General features: G+C 37.5%; 2 protein-coding genes, 1 long non-coding RNA gene and 1 other non-coding gene across 6 annotated transcripts; 2 read left to right on the forward strand and 2 right to left on the reverse strand.

Moving 5' to 3' along the window:
- Window positions 1–1324: 1324 nt before the first annotated feature.
- On the reverse strand, window positions 1325–3140 carry LOC105348555 (transcription factor HES-4-A). The gene is made up of 3 exons (XM_011458032.4): window positions 2999–3140; window positions 2793–2888; window positions 1325–2332 (listed from the first exon to the last, which is right to left on the reverse strand). Exons 1-3 carry the CDS (start codon window positions 3059–3061, stop codon window positions 1526–1528), a joined length of 966 nt encoding a protein of 321 aa, XP_011456334.2. The 5' UTR covers window positions 3062–3140; the 3' UTR covers window positions 1325–1525.
- On the forward strand, window positions 2788–9450 carry LOC105348554 (uncharacterized). Of its 3 annotated transcripts, none has more exons than XR_010711750.1 (3): window positions 2788–2910; window positions 7194–7413; window positions 8419–9450. It is a non-coding gene; the product is annotated as an uncharacterized lncRNA (long non-coding RNA). The 3 variants fall into 3 exon arrangements; XR_903604.4 differs by lacking the exon at window positions 2788–2910 and adding an exon at window positions 3344–3611; XR_010711749.1 differs by lacking the exon at window positions 2788–2910 and having other exon boundaries at window positions 6664–7413.
- A 1473-nt stretch (window positions 9451–10923) lies between these two features.
- On the forward strand, window positions 10924–10995 carry Trnac-gca (transfer RNA cysteine (anticodon GCA)). Its single transcript has one exon. It is a non-coding gene; the product is annotated as a tRNA-Cys (tRNA).
- A 6362-nt stretch (window positions 10996–17357) lies between these two features.
- Window positions 17358–18847, reverse strand: LOC105348556 (transcription factor HES-1-B). Its single transcript, XM_011458033.4, has 3 exons — window positions 18602–18847; window positions 18382–18477; window positions 17358–18222 (listed from the first exon to the last, which is right to left on the reverse strand). Exons 1-3 carry the CDS (start codon window positions 18698–18700, stop codon window positions 17557–17559), a joined length of 861 nt encoding a protein of 286 aa, XP_011456335.3. The 5' UTR covers window positions 18701–18847; the 3' UTR covers window positions 17358–17556.

The raw sequence follows: 18847 nt of genomic DNA on the forward strand, positions 1-18847 counted from the left end.
ATGCAAGGAGAATCCGTAAATCTTCATGTTTTAATTAAGCCGAACCAGTGCGCTCCCTGAAGATCGTTTTTCAAAAGATTCGATGAAATCTCGCGAGATCATTACGTTGCCATCTTAACCCCCTGAATATTACAATAAAAGATAAATCATTTCCCTTTTATTGTTGAACACGAAATAACGACTACAAATCAAAACCAGCATAGAAAATATCAGTGCAAAAAAGAAATAAATAATCGTACATTAAACCCGTAATGGGTTTTTCCCACACGCAACTTGAAATTGCTTAATTTAACAATTTTTCAACTTATTATGTACCCTGATAATTGCTTTGAACTTTTTTATGAAGTTAGGTTGTCGCACAATTAAGTTCATTGGTTATGTTTCAGTGTTTGCTCATCTTTTCCCTGTAGTCAGCAATTTAACGGACACTTTACTCCTCTGTTCCTGTCCAACGAGCGTTCTGACTGCGCGGACGATAACGTTGCACCCTAAAACACTCTTGATTTCTAATCCATTACCCTTAATTGGTTCGGGTACGGGATACGGACAGATCAAGTACCTTTACCCTCTGATACAGTTCTTCGACGTGTTTGTTCCCATGTTTGTAGGCGATTCAAAATAAATAATTTAATGGAATTTGATAGTTTGAACTTCCACTGGCGTTGTTGAGTTAAGAAGTCACACTTTCATTGACCAAATATTAGCCAGCGCAGCAAGTGCCCTCCATATTTGATCAAGGTATTGGTTACCTCCCCTATTTGATCAGGCTATTAGTTACTAGCAAGCTTGGATGCTTCCCATTGTTTTCAGTATTTATTCTTCCTTTCAAAATTCGTAAATTATCCAAAGCACACGTTAATGTCTCTAGCATAAATAAACTGTTTATATTAAACAAAGACCGGGGGATAATCTTTAGGACCGCAGGCCCGCGAGTCCAATTGTCGACGGGGGCGCGCCTGATAAGGATGTTATTTGATACGGGACAACTTGTACGGGTATCAGTCGTAAATCTCCCGATCGAAGATTTTGTATCAAATTTACAGCTCCCCTCGGTTGTTGGTCGGCGATTAAACACACCTGAGGACGTGCCCAGATTAACCTCATTTCACCCAAATTTAACGAAGGGATTAACCAGATTTATCAAAAACCCTTTCTCTTCTATAGTTGTGTTGTATATTGATTTTCACCTTTCCCCTCCAATTCTTTAATATCACTCAACATAAATTTATACCATGCCATCGTGATCGTACACATAGTTAAAAGAAGTTATCCCCCTTTGACCCACACGTTCTAGGATTCATAAGTAAAGACAACTAAAACATGATTTATATTCATAACAAATTTTAATGGTCATATAAAAAGATTCAAGTAAAAATCGAATCAATAACAACATCATAAAAACATGATTAGCACTGATTTAAGTCACCATCAAATGGTACAAAACAATATTCTGGAAGCATGCGTGTTCTATCACAAAGTGCGTATGTCTATAAGTCCTGAGAAAAATTTGGTCAACATTAGGGTATCACCAGGGTCTCCAGAGACTCTCAGGAGACTCGGGAACGCCTTGCTTACATTCAACAAAGGCACTTCTATGTTGCTGAGCTAATGGTTTGGATTTCTGTTGCTGAGGGAATTCTTGAGGAGACCTGCATTGGTAAGACGGGGAGGTGTTATTGGCGGGAACTTGTAACGTGAACACTGGCATGGAGTCTGGGGTGGTCATACACTGTCTCTGGTTAATCTGCCCCACATACACAGCCACCGGACCATTGTACAGATTGCTGGGAATGATTTGAAATTGTCCCGATATCGGAGTGGATTTGATGGGAGAGTTACTATTAGAGTCTGAGGACACGGGGGTAGCAATGTTCAGTAACTGGGGGGACTGGGACAAAGACTGTGGCGAGGTCTGGCGACTGAATGCGAACTCGGAAGACTGGGGACGGGAGGCGACATTGGCGTTGTGCGGAATATGAACACTGAGTGGCTGTAAAATGTTAACTTGTTGTTGTGGTGACGTCACGGGCACCTGTTGCTGGGGTTGACATGGCGTGTGCATGTTTTCTGTGGACGCTGTGTTGTTCTGTGTCTGGAGACACGTGGAGAGATGGGACACGAGACGTGACTTCACATCGGACCCGACGTTCTGCACGGTTCCTAGGTAACGAATAACTTCATTAGCACACTCGTGGAATCCGGCTCGGAACTTTGTGACAACTGTAGGATCTGACGCCATTGCTGATGCTAGTTGGTTCCTCTGGAGATTGCGAAGATGTTTCACAGTCATCTCCAATATGTCAGCTTTCTCCAACTTTGAGTACTGAGAACTCTGCAAAACACAAATAAAAACTTGATTAAGTACTTTGCTTTATCATTCAACGTGACTGGCATATTTTAACTCGACGACAAGCACAAGAAAGAAGTATGTGTATGATCCATAGAAAATACAATGCGGACGCATGCTAAGTATCGACTACAGGTTACAAATGACAAGATATTGACAGGTTTAGATGAGATAAGATGTTCAAACAAAGACAAAATTAGCGTTACAATGAGATGGGCTCGTGTATGGGCTGGTATCAATACAAGGGTGGGATATATAAACACTGTACGGTAAACAGAGGCGGTTCGTTCCAATTCATAATGATAAGCCAAATATTTCATTGTATCGACTAAAGGGTATTGTCATCGATGCATCTGATAACAGAAATTAAGCTGACTAATTATGATTTGCCGCTTAAATTTCTGCTTCGTAACGATTAACATTTAGATTCTAGAATTCAACTTACGTCTTTTCGCATTGACTCCAAGACCAATGATTTCAGCTGAGTTAAACAATTATTGATTCTTGCTCTTCTTCTCTTTTCCATGATGGGCTTATTGCTCTGTAAAATCAACATTTTATACGTAAGTACGATTTCAACATAAATCAATTATGACATCTTTAAAGACAAAACTTTTCAATAGTAAGTGTTTAAAACAAAGCTCTCTTTACCTTTCTCAACGAAGTTTTGTGTTCCTTGGACATCACGTTATCCAGTGTATCAACAGACATCATGGATGCTATTTTCTATCTGAGTTCTAATGTACTGTTCTCTCTGTGGCTCTGATTTTAAAAGTGTATCGGAATTGCGGTTGACACAAGCTTTTTATACTTCGGGGCATGTGTCTGGTGTCATCTCTGGCGGAATGCATCGGACCTTTCCCACGGTGAAAAATCCATTACACCTGACCAATCAGAACGCGTCGCGGCTAGGTCAAAGGTTACGGTCTCGTGCCTATCGGAATTTTATTGGTTGCAGGTGGTTGCCGTTCAAGGTGTATCGTTATGTCAATCAAAGTTGTTTCGTTTGTGCGGGACAGCCAGCCACGTGCCGTGACGATTACCTCGAATAAATTTCAAAGTGTGGGAAAACTCCGCCTCTTCTGAGAGTTTGGAACGCTTGAGCAACTATGCAAACATGATCCACGATAAACGGTTCGTTTTCACAAAGACGTTTTAAAGCCCGTCTCGCGACTCCCTTATCAGTTTGGGACTGTCTTGCGAGCATAGGAATTTAAACCATTGTTATCAAGTCGTGGGAAAATGCCTCAAGTCAATAGAAAAAGTATGTGATTAGAATTTAAACTTTTTAAAAACTATCGCTCCATAAGTGGAAGGCCAGCTGCTCCTGGTTCGATATCTTGTCAGGCACAATCAAATAATGAAAACAAACATTTAGGAACAATTTGCATACAAATTATACAAATCATCCCCCGAATTACCTGCACCTTCAAAAGCACGTTCAGATTGAACTGATTTCTGAGACAGGAAATTGAAAGTAAAGGTGAAAAAAGTTGTAGGTAATTGTCAACAAACATCAGTTGGTAATGAGATGCGATTTTCGTCAATTCTTTAAAAAGAAAGAACCGACCAATATCGGAGATGACTAGCAATGAATAATTCAAGATAGTTGCTTCGCAAATTATTCGATGATTCAATGCAAATTAAAATCAATCGATTAAATCTGCACGTGTGAATTCATTTCCTCTTTTTTGTTGAGCCCATATTTACATTCCGTTGGTGCAGTCTGTGATGAATTTACATATTTAATCAAACTGCTATCAAACAAGATTAGTGTCGACCGCGTCCGAAATCCGCAACAGGCATGGGACAGCACGGACTGACGGGTGTCCCTCAATTAGAAACAAGTTTATGATGTTTACTCTGGAAGATTAGGGCCTGGATTAGCAGAAAATAATTATCACAGGTCCGAAGTTTATGCTCACCGACATCGGTGATCTCGTAATCCTTCGGACGCGCACCTGTAGGCTTATATTACGGACATACGGACAGCGGTCAAATCTTTCATGTACGGTGTCAAAGCCTCAAAGCTTTTCCTTGTTTTGGTAGTTTTTCTTCCATCGATATTGGAAAGAATTATTCAAATTAAGAGATGAATTAAAAACCAATGCTAACCCCAAGGTCAAGTTTCATAATCACCAATCGTCCCCAATCTTCCAATTTCATTTTCTTAATAAATTGGGGGATCTGGATTGACACGGGGGTTTCTCACGGTGAAAATCAGATAAATGGGCATATTTTTCGAGTCAGCGGTTTCCACCACACTTTCTCACGAATTCTCCCTTTTCATCCTTTCTAAGCGGCCACCTTGCGGTAAAGAAAATAACACTTAGAGGGTCACGCTTCGTGATGCCTGCTTCATTTTTTGGGGTAAAATAATACGTTTGGTATATATTACCCATGGTTAGAGTGGTGGGAAAGTTGGTCCCCACAATGTGCCGGCGCAGTCTCGGGTACTTTAACACGTATCGGCTTCATTAACAGAGTTCTGCTAAATACGCATCAAACTAGAGTCCTTTGACAGTGATAGCTTTCTTTGTCCCAGTTTACTGGTTTTTAAAAGAAATACTTTTCTTCGAATTAAAAATTATTATGCAAAGTTAAACCATAAATCTTTTTATTTCTTACATTTAAAAAACAAAAATAAAGTATACTCTTCAAATGATAATTAAAATGATTTTAAAAGATACGTATTGTAGCTGCGGGTAAAAGATTGTGATAGAAAAATATGAAGACGGTACACTTCTCCCGCCCCTACCTTCCAAAATTGAAACAAAATTATTTAAGAATGGCAAATATTTAAACGAACAATATTTTCTTGCATATAATAAGTGCATATAAACACGTATCTTCACAATTTTATTTTTACAAATTTTTGTAACTTTGAGATGAAACAAATTTATCTTATTTATCAAGAACATGTATGCTCAATAATAAATTAGCTTTGGGAGGGCAAATGGGGGTAGGGGGTTATAATGTTGTACATTTTTCTGTGGACATTATTTGAATTCGATTGAAGACGAATAAGAGAATAAATCTTTGTGGGTAAAGATTGTTAAAATTAGAATTATTTTAAAAACATCACAATCTTGTATTAGAATGCGTGTGCACATAGCAGTGTGCAAAATGTACATGATAAAAGTAAACAGGATAATGAAGAGTATATTAAGTAAGCTTAGTACATGCATGTATATGCATAAGATATAGTTTCAGGTGCATGCAGGTGTATTGTAAGTAAATTTGTGACATTGTGTTTCTGTACGGTAAAAAAAAGCAATTCAGTTTATGTCGTAGTTACATTATTTTACAACAGGAAATAAGATTTTACTTTCTCTTTCTTTTACGAATTATTATTAATATCATTATTACATGTGTTATTGGCCGAATGTAGGAGTTATGAAATAAATCAGTGCCAGATAATTATCCAATTACTTACACAATGTTAAAATTGAAAGGAACAAATAGTATTCTAATGCAAGGCGAGTTTGACGAAATTTTAAATGCTGAAATTACTTGGAAATGGTGAATGCAAATTTTTCTTAGTATTAAGAAAGGGGAATTCCTCTTTTAAAACCACTTCGAATAACTTCTGAGGTCCAATATGTACGTAAATTAAATGTTTTTCTCTGATTAATTATCTCCAACTCTATCATTAACAAAGTTTAAAAAAGGTAGGTTATATTGATATGACTGTAAATTTTTAAAACAGTATCATTGGCCAATAGACAATTTCAGAATATAAGAATTAAGATTTGTAACACATACATTTATGTAATTAATTACTTTGATCACATTTTTATATTATCCACGAGGTTACTCTTTCAGATATTTTTATTTCGCATAATGTAGCAAAACGATGTGCAATGCTATAAGTAATTTCAAATACTAAATACTCGCTGTAGACAAATGGACTTAATGTACGAGAGAAATAATCTCGATAAGACTTTAAATTACAAAACAATTATGAAAATAAGAAAAATTAATTGCTTGACTATTCCAAATGAAACAATTTCTAAAACTTCATATAACTGAAATCCAATTTAAACTCATTTCACAGCATATCAAATCAAGACAAAATGTTATATGAAAATCATATTTTACTCTTTCGTTGGATGTATTCTAGTGTTATGCTACTGATAATGAGTATTCAGAGTTTGAACGATAAAAAAACGGGGTTTTTTTGTTTTATATTATTACAATTATCACAAACATAAAAATGGATCACCCGACAAAAGATTTAGTTCAGAATAAATATAATTTGATTTAATATACATGTATAGAAATTGGATAAAATAACAACAAAAATAAATGCGTTTTCATTAAAATACGATAGCTCAAGAAGACGTTACAAAATTCATGTAAAAATCACGAAATTCATGGAGACATTCCCGTTTGATTGAACAGTTTATAATAAGTTTTTAATATACAATATAAGGCGAATTTTTCAAAATTCTCTTTTATCTAGATTCAAGAATGTATTTTCTATTTTACCATTTATTGCAGTCTTTGAGAACCACTTTGGTTTAAGTCAAAAGGCTACCATATGAAATTTATGACTTGTCACCTTTCAAATGTCAAAAAAAACCCCAACAACCAAAATCTTTGAAAAATGAATAACGACTCGAGTTAATATCTTTGTAAAGAAAATAATTGTCTTTTAAGAATGTGTCAACTGGCTGAAGTAACGGACGCTAGTGTCAACTCTTCAGTGTTTGTCTAATTAAATCAGTCCCCGCTACAGTTGATTCCTTCCAGATTCCGATGCATTTAAATCTGTCAATATTTGCATTTTATGATTTAGAATTGACTGTTGTCACATGCCAAATAGTTGTCTATTTCATTGAAGTTCCTGTTCCGTGACGCCTGGCACGCGCTCCACCTGATCTCTACCTGAGTTTACCTGAGAGGTAAGGACTAGCTGCGTTCCCACACTACTCTATTTTTAAGATCGGATCACCAGTGTCAGCGGCAGGTGGTGGGTGAGGGGGCCGAGAAGGGGTACCTAGTGACTGGATACCTGCGGAGAGACATTCCAAAACAGGTAGATTACCTGTAGCGAAATATAGGTAAACAGTCAATAGGGTGGCGGAAATAGACACTAAAGAATGAAATAATAGATAGACGCCATATCTTCCTATTGTTTGAATGTGCTGAAATAAGTGTGGCAGCCTCGGGCTTCTTTGTTGGAAGAGGGCTCTCTATCGGAATGCCTCTAACGTGTCATCTTTATGACACGGTTCATGTGCGCTGTCAAGCGTTCCGTTAGAGTCACGGGGCGACCCCGGTATCTACTGTGTGTATTGAAAGCGATGGATCGCACGCACGTGCCGCAACGTGTCACCGACATATCATCAGTTTAATGGATCCCGCTTGGCTGCCATTTAGACTAATAAATATTAATGCCAGATACAAATCGATCTGTTAAACTACACAGAAGAATTAAGTGCATGCTTGTGTAAGTTAATAACGTCTATGACATCTGTGATTTAACGATTCTCTGTCGTGGCATCCTAGGAAAAACTCAAATTAAAAAAAATAAATGACCACTCATACTAATGCTTTATATTAGTCTTGGCGACTTGCAGTATTTAGAAAATTTGGTTCATATTGATTATAAATGAAACGTAATTCTAAGTAACATCTACGAAACTTACCTAAATTTAAAAGTTGACAAAGTAGACTGTTTCGTTTTGTTCATTTTAATTATATAAATTCCAGATATAATTTGATATTTGAAAATATATGATTATTTATTCTAGGTAACATATATCGAACGATCAAATTAAAGTTGACAAATTTCGTTCATTATCCCTTAAAAAAACGTATCTTTATTCCAGAACCGTCGTAAAACTTTAAAATGTACACTTAAGTTCACAAGTGCTATCCTTTCAACAATTCTGGACCAGACCAAGCGCATGCATATGTAGACAGATCGTTTGGACATTCGGTGCATATGGATTAGTCGCTCTTATTTTTATATCGGGGGAAGACGTGGTTCGTCATACATTTGCAAGTTGGATTTTTTTTTACTGTTTACTTCTTTTTTTTAATACTATTTTTGCTTTTTATAGTTTTGAAGGGAGCTGTCTGTTATCCATTGGAATTAAGGCTGACAAGAATAGGACTGATTTGGCATCAAGCATCTGTTGTCGATTTCCATATCGTGAAATCAACATCCCCGCCACCTTCTCGACGCACGTGTCAGGACGTGCAGGCGGTGTCCTCCGGATCTCTCGCGATCTCACTCACAGCAACCAGCACGTGTCCAGGGCCGCATTCCCATGCATAATTGCGGAAATGGAATCAATGAAACGACGTCGGGTTCGGCATTCATCCGTAATCAATCAGTAACTGTCAGGACAGTCAATTGATGTCACCAACGTTCGACTCCCGGGTGCACGTGCCAGGAAAAATTACGGTACATGAAATTACGACAACCGAACTGCTGGAATGGACTTTGGCGCCAAATCTGTACTACTGATGATGGCTTTTTTGAACCAAGTGCATAAAGCTTTTAAAATGGTGTTTGTTAAGGACATTTTGAAATGTTTTTTTCCAATTTCAAAACAAATATTTCTGAATGTGAAAAACATGACCCACTGAATATAAAATAGCTAAATCTTCTCGTTTAATGGCCAATAAAGGTAAAGAGACATCAATTGAACATCATTAGTCGGGAGTATCTAAAGACACCTGTGAGGAGATGGATTTCACCTTGATGATTGTGTATTGCTGTCGAATAACAGGTGCTCGCCCTGGTACAGCGCGCTCGTCCAATGGCGTCATATGTTACGTCTGTAACCGACCAATTGTTTCACTGGATTAACAAGCACGAGGGAAATTCAAATGCATATGTACAGCAGCTGTAGAATGCCTGAATAAACGTAACAAAGATTGACAAATAAGTAAAAACGGTTTGATATTGACAATGACATGTTGGCGAATGCTGTTGTGTATTGAAAACTCGTTTCTTTGTTCCGGTGCCATCTGCCGCGAACATGCGGTACATTTCACTCTCTTTTATGCCACCAAAGTATAAAGTCTGTGTATCAAAACAAATCTCTCATAAAATTCTCACAAATATATTCCTAAAGCGACTGAAATATTATATAATATATCTCATCTCCCTCCCAGAATAATAATATGTCGTGACCCTTTTTATAACTCGAAATCTGAGCGTTTTAAACAAGAAAATTGCAGACCCTTGAACTTAACTGCACGCGGAGTCATTCTAGACTCGTGGAAACGGGGTAAAAGGAGAACTCGCGATGATCAACCAATCCGAATAACAAAAACCCGCGGAGTCCGGTTTCAGCATTTATATTTTTTGATAGTGTAACTGTTGCTAAACAATTAATCATCTTTTCGTTATTTCTTTTTAAATGAGTTCATTAATTATGCATGAAAATTAAATACCGGAATAAATAAGCATGGGAAGTGTGGCAAAGGAGTCAAATGATGACTGGGACATTTCAGCCTTGAGCGAATTAGTAAATAAAGTTCTGAATGCGGTCAGTAGAAACGTAACACAGACACAGAGAGGCTGTGTGTCTATGATCGATTGTATTATATCAAAATTAATATTATATAAATTATGTTTTTGATGCGACATCAAACTAATATCTCCTTCCCTTTATTTCAGAATGGTATTATTAAGGGTACAATGTACGTATATTTTATACGGCGTGTTTGTAGAATGTTGTATTGGGGTGGAATAATGGTCGATCGCTACAGTTACAACTTGAATCCATTTAATAAAATTGAAGATTGAAAAGAGTCACAGTTCGGTCTTGGTATACCAACCTCTAGTATGCTGGAGTAAAATATTTGGCGCCCGTCCATCGTTACCCCGCCCCCCCCCCCCCTTTCGCATCTTACGGCCCGACCAGTAATCGACTGGACTATTGAAGAGGCACTATGGAGTATGATTCGAATGCTTTGTTTACGATTTCCATGAACCAGTATAATGTTATATAGCGACCCCCTTGACATGGACTATGTACTTTGTTTCTACAGTTGGAACAGCATCACGGCGACATTGACCTGTTATGACGGCCGTGTCACCGCCTGACAGCAAGGGTCCTGTTACAGCGCGCCAGTCTCCTCCGTTTACAAACACTGATTCTGTAATATACACAATAGGATGACATGGCGGCCTCATGGCTTAATAATGATTAGTTTACTAGCCAATTAGTCGCTGTGACCGTCCCTTGAGACCGAGTCTATTAGTGTTAATAGGAGTCAGTTTTATCTAATACAGATAAAGTCCACAAATCGTATTCATTTGTAAAAAAAATTATTTCAATACATTGACAATTTTATGTTAGTATCAACCAAACTTATGTCCTATCTGTACAGAAACTCTACACAAGGAACTGGAATATCAAAGTCAAAAATTAAAATTTTATTTACATAGTGAGTGAATAATGAAGGGAACGAGCAGTGTTACATTTTGTGGTGAAATATTTCCAATGTTAGGGATTTTGACTCAGGTAAAGCTTTACGATCAATAGAAAGGTCACACCAGGACGTTTAACATGTACATATGTATACCTACTGGGCCGGTTCCAACAACAGGGGATATAGCTCAGTGGTAGAGCATTCGACTGCAGATCGAGAGGTCCCCGGTTCGAACCCGGGTGTCCCCTAAGTTTTTTTTCTGGCTTTTCAAGCCCCATAACTCAAACTTCCAGTTACGTGGAATTCAATGTAAGAACAAATACTTTCGATGATTTCATTTTAAACATAATTTTTAAAGAAATTACTAGTTACTAAATTTTAAAAATAATCCATTAATTACATTTTGAAATTAAAGTAAAGTCAGTTGTAATTGAAACAGGAAATTATGATATGAAAAATTCCAACGCATCACTCTTTTTCTAAAAGACTCGTAAAATATGGAAATGAACTTGTCACTTTATGTTTCTATTTGATAAACTTTGTAAGGAAAATGAGTGGACATTAATACAAAATTTGGCGCAAAAAAAAAAAGAGACAGACCATCCCCCGAAACATCTGTTCAGCGCCCAGGAAATTGACCCACTTACGGCAAAGGTGCGCGCGAAAAAACCGCCCTCGCCAGGTAGTGAATGAATTTGGTTTGATAGGCTGTGAGATCCCACGGTCCGCATTCCTTCTTTGATCTCGGTCCTAATGGAAAACTATTTGTCCATGATATGTATCATTTCTCTTGAAAAGAAAAGTTACAAATTCCATAGCAATGCAATTTACAAGCCCAGCAACCTGAAGTACGTGTATACAGTATAGGAAAAGAAATCATCAAACTTTTTTTTAAAGGAACTTGAAATCAAGTACAATTTCTGAATTCATCGCGTTTATGTAAAATATTTAAAAAATCATTTTTGAAATTTTCTTTGAGTGCTTTCACAATTATTTCGTGAAATCGTAAAACATTAGACGTTGTGTATATAACGGGTCGATTTTCGCGGGAGGTGATAAAATCTATGGTTGTCTTCTTTGGCACAAATTGACAGCACACCGTTGTTCTCTGATAAGGGTGTGTCTACTTCAAGATGTCGTTAAACAATGTTATTATATTCAAATTGCAGCGGATACGGCAGCGCACCTGCACGTTGCGTCACCGTTTCCGGTTCCTTATTACGGAACAAGGAAGAACTATGCTGGGGTCTTCGAAGTTTCCACTTTCAACTAATTTGGACACATTTTCTGACAACTTAATTAATGAAGCATTCTCAATGTTGACTGCGTAAACAGTGAGCTTTTATAAATTGATGAAGGCTCTCTCTCTCTCTCTCTGTCTCTCTCTCTCTCTCTCTCTCTCTCTCTCCGTCCAATGACTTAAAAAAATGTTATCGTTCTCTCATGTACATATCTATTAGGGCAGCATCTGCATTAAGATAATGGCAATGTAACCAACCAACAGGAAGTTTATTTGTTCAGGTAAATTCCAAAATAATCCGCTCGTTTAATCAGCCATTTCTCTAAATCGTGGAAGATACGTTAATTTCTCCCCTTTTATCATTCCGAGCCACGTTCTTGTCACGAGGGGGGTGAGGGGTCATCAAAATCTCGCGGTAAATAAGATAGGTCTACCGTGGGAACAGCAAGCTCTCGGCGAGGTTTGACTGTTTTAGCTCACTTTCACAACTTTTTGCAACCGGATCTGCCTATATCGTGTGATAAAGCGTGTCGTGAGCGGAAACGGTTTTATTAATGAAGATGGCCGCGTTTTCGGTGCCTTTTCACACAAGTGGTGCTTGTTTGCGCTCTTCAAGTCAAAATTTTGCAACATAAATTGTTTACATTAAGTGATACGAAAAGTAAATTCAACGCAATTGACATATTTTAAAACAATCTGAAGTGTATGTTTCTTAATCAGCACGGTCTCCCAGAACTTTATACGAGTAATTAATTTCGGATTTTTCAAGACCGTGTGCCTCGGCCGTTAAACCATTATTGAACCTTAGTCTTAGGTTATGAAATCGCACGACAAATATTGAAGTTTGAAATAATCTCGCCACCTGACCACCAAAAGACCCTGTCCGTGGGAACGCAAACTGATCTTGGCGTAAAGGGCCCAATAAATCTCAAAGCACACACAGGGATACAACAGAATTATCATAAAATGCTCATCGGATTACCTAAATGTCTGTCCTAATGGAAGCACATTCTCTATTCTACTGAAGACACCAACTTGACTTGCGGGGGATTACCCCGGCCAGCCACGCGAACTTTGTAACAAGTGCAGAGGCCATCATAAAAGACGACATCCGACAAGACAAGCCGGCTCTACACAGGAAAAGACCCGTCATGTTACGTCGAGATTAAGCTGGGAGTTTGAGGGAGGGGAGTCAAGCTGTTCCCGTAATAACCCGTACGTGCGTTGTTCTGTCATCTTCTTGGGGAACATTGCAGTGTATGACCCCCACTTCTGGTTTTCCGTTATCCCCAAATTTATATCTTTTGATTGATTAGCATTATCTGAATTTATTCTGTTTTAAATTTTAAATCTCCTAGAGGATGTACCTGTCGCCAAACACGATGTAGAGAGTCCAGGCGCCATTGGTCAGCGTGCACATGTGCTGCGGATTCCGGCGAGCGGTCAGTCCGGCTGTAAAAAAAGACTGATGATCACAGAAGTTTTGTAAATGATAAAAATATTAAAACACCATAAGCGACACACGATGATTTATAGCAATGACAAGGAACAACGCGAGATGCATGCGATACCAGGGGGTCAGTTGTTTTTATGTGTCGTTTAAGACTTATCGGAGGGCTTTCCATTCTACCAAAGCGATTTGATGGCCCACAAATGGACACCTTTTTGGTGTTTCGTAGTCTCATCAGCAGTCAATCTCGCTGAATCTCTTCAACTTCAAATGTCTACCTGACTGATAGTTCGGGGTCATGGCGGCTTTCCCCGGGGGCCAAACGTTGAGAGCCTGTCACCCTGTCAACATGACCCATTAATATGTTAGAACGGTCCGATTGTATCAAAATATTCAAATTTTCACCTGGGTCATATTGAAATCAACTGTTTGACTAAGGTGGGATAAACTTTACGACCAAAAAAGTGAAAATAAGGAAATATTAATGATGCGGAAATCATATTAAATAGAGTTCAGGTTTACGGAAAAAAACCTTGTCTCTCAGAAAACAAATGATTCCAGTACATGGCTTTTATCCTTCATCATTTCAATATGGTCTCTCATAGCTTGCTAGCAAGAATAGCTAAGGTACCTAAAATCCATAAAAAAAGAGGTTCGAAAAATTAGTAAAGATTTTTGAAAAAGATCCAATATGAAAATTTACTTTTATTGAAAGCATACATCAGTCAGGAGCGGAAATATCTGTTGATAAACGAGTCAGTTGAAGTCAAACCTTTTTTTACCGTTCATTACCTGTCTATGACACGTCCCCAATAAAAAAATTTTGATGACGAACCATGATCTGAAAACCAGTTCTTCATGTTCTTTTTTTAGCGGCAAAATTGATGTCTTCCAACTTCTTTTAGTCGTTTAGAGATCGGCCTTCAACTCATCATATTCGGGATCAAGATCCGTAATATATCCGACGCACGGCATTGAACGGCATCCGTTAATCCGAGAGGATGACAGGCTATCCAATGTTACATTTCATAAATGTTCAAGGAAACTCATTAAGAATACGCAAAGCTTTAATTAGCAGTTAAAGGCTTCATGTAAACGATTAACTGGCAGTTAGGAGTAAGACTTGTGACATCGGTGACGATACTCTAAATGATAAGGAAATCATTATAGGGTATACGAGCGTAAAATCCGACATATTAACAGACCTCATCAGGGTTGACATGATAGTGAGCTGACGACAGAAACAGACGATAGAACTCGTAACAATTGGCGCAAAAAAATACCTTTAATAAAAGTTATTCTACGTTTTATTTCAAAAATCCATAACCATTCAAATAAATAAATGAATAAAAAATGTATTAAGAAGAGATGAAATCTGAAGAGGTGCAGATATACATGTACTAGTATTTGAGAAAATTTTCAAGTTGATGCAAAATCTGATTTTGATCTGAACACTTGCGTAAATATATAACGAATATCCTGCGAAAAGCACGGAACAATTTCCGATTTCACGATTAAATGAACACATATATTAGCTTTGAGCGAACACACTTTCCCCGTGTCAAAGTTGACTTTTAAATTAAAGCAAATTTTACAAGAAATTCATCAGACATAAAATTCGGCGACCCCTACTGTTTGTAATTTCTTTATTCTGACCATTTCACCAAGTTTTATTACCGTTTTATGCGCGGGGCCCCTCATGCTTCACAATGAATTAATTTAACTTTAAGAAAAAAGCAGTTGCGCTGTCACGATTTGAAACTAACGGGAAACATTGAAATAACTTCCCTGCATGTCAGCATTTCAAATTTCAACTTTTAGCTCAGAATAAATCACATACTGGACACATAGGGCCGGAATTGGATCGGGTTCGGCATTTATCATTCCCATAAGGAACAAGACGTTTTGAATGAGCCATAAAAACAGAACAATTCATTGATGACAGTGACTTATAGGTTCACAGTCGCAGATAGAATATCACCCGGCATATGGCACCAACAGATTCGGTATACTAAAACCAAGAACAAATCTTACAAACATTGGCAAATGTTTCTAAATGCCCACCTTTTATAATGGTTCAACATTTTGATCTGTATTTTCACAACTATTTTCATCTTTTTGCATTAATTATCAAGAAAATTGCATTTTTTTGGTTGTAAATTCCTTTACACAGCTCTCTTCGAGAAATACCGATACATTCATTTAAGTACGTGTTGTAATGCAGACGAACCGTATTCGTTCATGATCATTTTGTACTCTGCAAATAAAAACAATGTAATGGCCTTCCATCAAATATCACAAAAACAACAAAGTGACAGACAATGATTATCAGAATCAGAGACGTGTCACATTTCAAAATGACATGCGTTATCTTCGAGCAGTACTGATACACTCGGCTAATGATGTGTGATTACCGAGAGCGAGAACTCAGCGTAACAAGCGGGATAACTCTAATACAAATAAATACCGAGACCTTTCCCGCGTTTATCGCTGCTCCACGTGCAGATAAACTGGACTCGTAGTGAACAGTATCAAGTGAAAGAGACACAGGTATGATTGCTTTAATTTCAAGATAAGAGAGATATCAAGGATGAGACTTGAATAAACAATTTAGACGTTAGACATAGACAGCATTATTGTTGGTTACTTTCAATAACTTTATCTCGTAAATCCTTATATATAGTAGACACTTCTTCATGAGAGAGAGAGAGAGAGAGAGAGAGAGAGAGAGAGAGCAGTATTCCTGTTAGCCTGTCATTTTCCATCAGTTTTGTTTTTCAGTTATAATATTAAGGTTATTTGTGTGTGAGATGGCATTATCGTTGACTTCATTTTGAATTCCGTTGATATTATAATATGTCGATGTACGTATATTGTTCTCTCTTCTTAATTTCAAAACGCAAATAAAATGGGACACATCCATATTGAGACGTACTTCCTATCGAAATAAACAATAGAATGAATAATAGTTTTAATTTTTTTCTTTCCCAAAATTGCTACCCAATATAGAGAAGCCCGTAGCGAAGACTGTTAACTAAGAATCTGTAAGTCTTAGATCAAATCCCGCTGGGGATTTTATAATTTTTACTTTTACAAAAATGTTGAAACAGGTTTTAAAATGGTGAAAGTATTTTGATTATATTGTACTTTTATCCACATTTTTTATCAACAGTCGTCCCACACTACCTTAATCAAAATGAAGCAACAAACTTCTTTGGACTTCAATAACTTGACCTTGTTGATGTGGGATTAGCCTAGTAGGATAGAAAATATGCTTTTGATAATTTAACTATAGAGAATGCCATTGTAAGATATACCCCAGAGTTCCGGGTCCACCGGCCGGAGCTTCCAAACTAAAGCATGGAGTCCCAGGATCATGCGCCATGTTGGTCAACCCATCTCTAACACTCTATTAACGACAACGTATACAAAACACGTATATTGACCAACTTCCGATTTTCGCTTTCTGTTTCTATTTTATGTTGGGGATTCTACGACGTTCTGGGAATTTTACCAGCATTATTTTGTTTTCAATTTTCGGAATTCTTTATTTTAACATAAGAGAATTTCAAAGATGAAGTTGTTATATATTTTCCCATATAACAATATTTTACATGGCAGAAAAAAAGTTAAGTAAGAAACATATAAATGTTGATAGTTATTCTTATAGTTTTTTTTTTGTCTTAAGATTTTTACATATACATATTCTATATGTATATTCTTTAAGGAACTAATACGCAGGTCTTTAAAATTTGAAGAAAAGCTAAATAAAACCCCAAGTTACGGAAAACATAGTTCGAGAAGCGTTGTACATTTTCAAATGCACATTGAAAGCAATTTTACTGATTTAAATTCATTTAAAACATAAACGTAAAATACCAAAAATTGTACGATCAACAACAAACAATATGACACATCAATACGTCTTTAAAGAGTTTTAATATCAATATACTCTACAACAGCACCGATTCAACAGGGTAAAGATTCTTGAAATAGCACTTTGGTGTCAGTGTAAAAATATCTAAATCAGTACAGTAAAACTGTCAAGCACTCCAAACATTCTAACAAAAGCACGCGTTTCCTGAGATTCATTGTCCTCTAGAATTTCATGTAAAAAAATCACCAAGGTCGCCACAAGCGCTCTTCTTTCAAGGTCATGGCTGCGGAAGCCACGGGCGGGCTGGGAACCAGTCCCTTCCTGGTGGACTGGAAAATGTCACGTGACATATCACAGGTGGGTGGGGAGTAAGGCGAGGGTTTGGGGAGGGACGAGTTCCTGTTAGAGACAGAGTCCAGCATGGCCTGTGATTGTCGGAAAAACACCGGTAAATGTTCACTGTAGAGGTTGTCGGGAACTATCTGGAAGGACCCGGTCACCTGTAACCCGGATGAAGATGTAGAGTTTGATAAGAACCCCGCCGGTGGCTGGGACAGGAGTCCTTCTGAGTGAACACGTGACAGGTCGCTCTGGACTCGTGGAATCTGTACGTGCAATGGTTGTCCGTAGGTCTGCCCGCCTCCCACTTGCGGTGAAGAATTCCCTGTCTGGACACAGTTGGACAGATGACCTAAGAGTCGCCCACGAACTTCGTCGTTTATTCCCTGAGAATTTCCAAGATATCTGGCCACTTCGGAGGCACATTCAGTGAAGCCCATGGAGTATTTGGCGGCGACCGTGGGGTCAGCGGCGACGGCTGACGTCATCTGTCGTCTCTGTAGACTGCGCAGATATTTGACAGTCATCTCTAGAATGTCTGCCTTCTCCAGCTTGGAATAATGTGTCGTCTAAAATAAAAGAAAGGATATAGTAACTAAAATATCCTTAATTCCTCTTAAATATGGACCTGAATGTGTAATGTTGATTATAAAGATATAAGAATATAAAGAGTTTTAAAGTATTTTAACATTACTGTTCTTAATTACAGTATAAATATAGGTACTTACATCTTTTTTCATGGCTTGTAGAACAAGGCTTTTCAGTTGAACAAGACAATTATTAATTCGGGCTCTTCTTCTCTTCTCCATCAATGGCTTTTTACTCTGTGAAAATAAAAAAATATTAATAGGGATATAGGTTTGATTATTATAGCATACAATTTCAAGTCCGTAATTATAAACGATGGTATATTAAAAAACATATACTTTATAATATCAAATACACTACCTTTCTGGAAAGGATTTTATCCTCTGGAAAGTTTCGATTTTCTTGTTCGTAATCCTCCATATTATTACTTTGTGTATTACTTTGGTATGTATTGCACATCCGATCGGTTTGGTGACAAAATTCAACAAGTAGCTGGCCAGTGGTGTGATTGTAGCATTTATACTTCGTGACATGTGTACAGTCGCCGGTGTGAAGCCATTTCGTATCTCTTTCCCACGGTTAGATTCCTTCACAAGCAACCAATCG

The sequence above is a fragment of the Magallana gigas genome, chromosome 3 (genome assembly GCF_963853765.1).
Source record: "Magallana gigas chromosome 3, xbMagGiga1.1, whole genome shotgun sequence".
NCBI lineage: Eukaryota > Metazoa > Mollusca > Bivalvia > Ostreida > Ostreidae > Magallana > Magallana gigas.

Bases quoted from the DNA above. Each gene is read 5' to 3' on its own strand.
- LOC105348555 (XM_011458032.4), bottom strand. From the start codon at position 3,061: ATGATGTCTGTTGATACACTGGATAACGTGATGTCCAAGGAACACAAA. The intron at 2,889-2,998 runs GTAAAGAGAGCT...TTGATTTTACAG, and splicing joins ACAAAACTTCGTTGAGAAAG to AGCAATAAGCCCATCATGGA. The intron at 2,333-2,792 runs GTAAGTTGAATT...TGTGTTTTGCAG, and splicing joins TGGAGTCAATGCGAAAAGAC to AGTTCTCAGTACTCAAAGTT.
- LOC105348556 (XM_011458033.4), bottom strand. From the start codon at position 18,700: ATGTGCAATACATACCAAAGTAATACACAAAGTAATAATATGGAGGAT. The intron at 18,478-18,601 runs GTAGTGTATTTG...TTATTTTCACAG, and splicing joins ATAAAATCCTTTCCAGAAAG to AGTAAAAAGCCATTGATGGA. The intron at 18,223-18,381 runs GTAAGTACCTAT...CTTTTATTTTAG, and splicing joins TACAAGCCATGAAAAAAGAT to ACGACACATTATTCCAAGCT.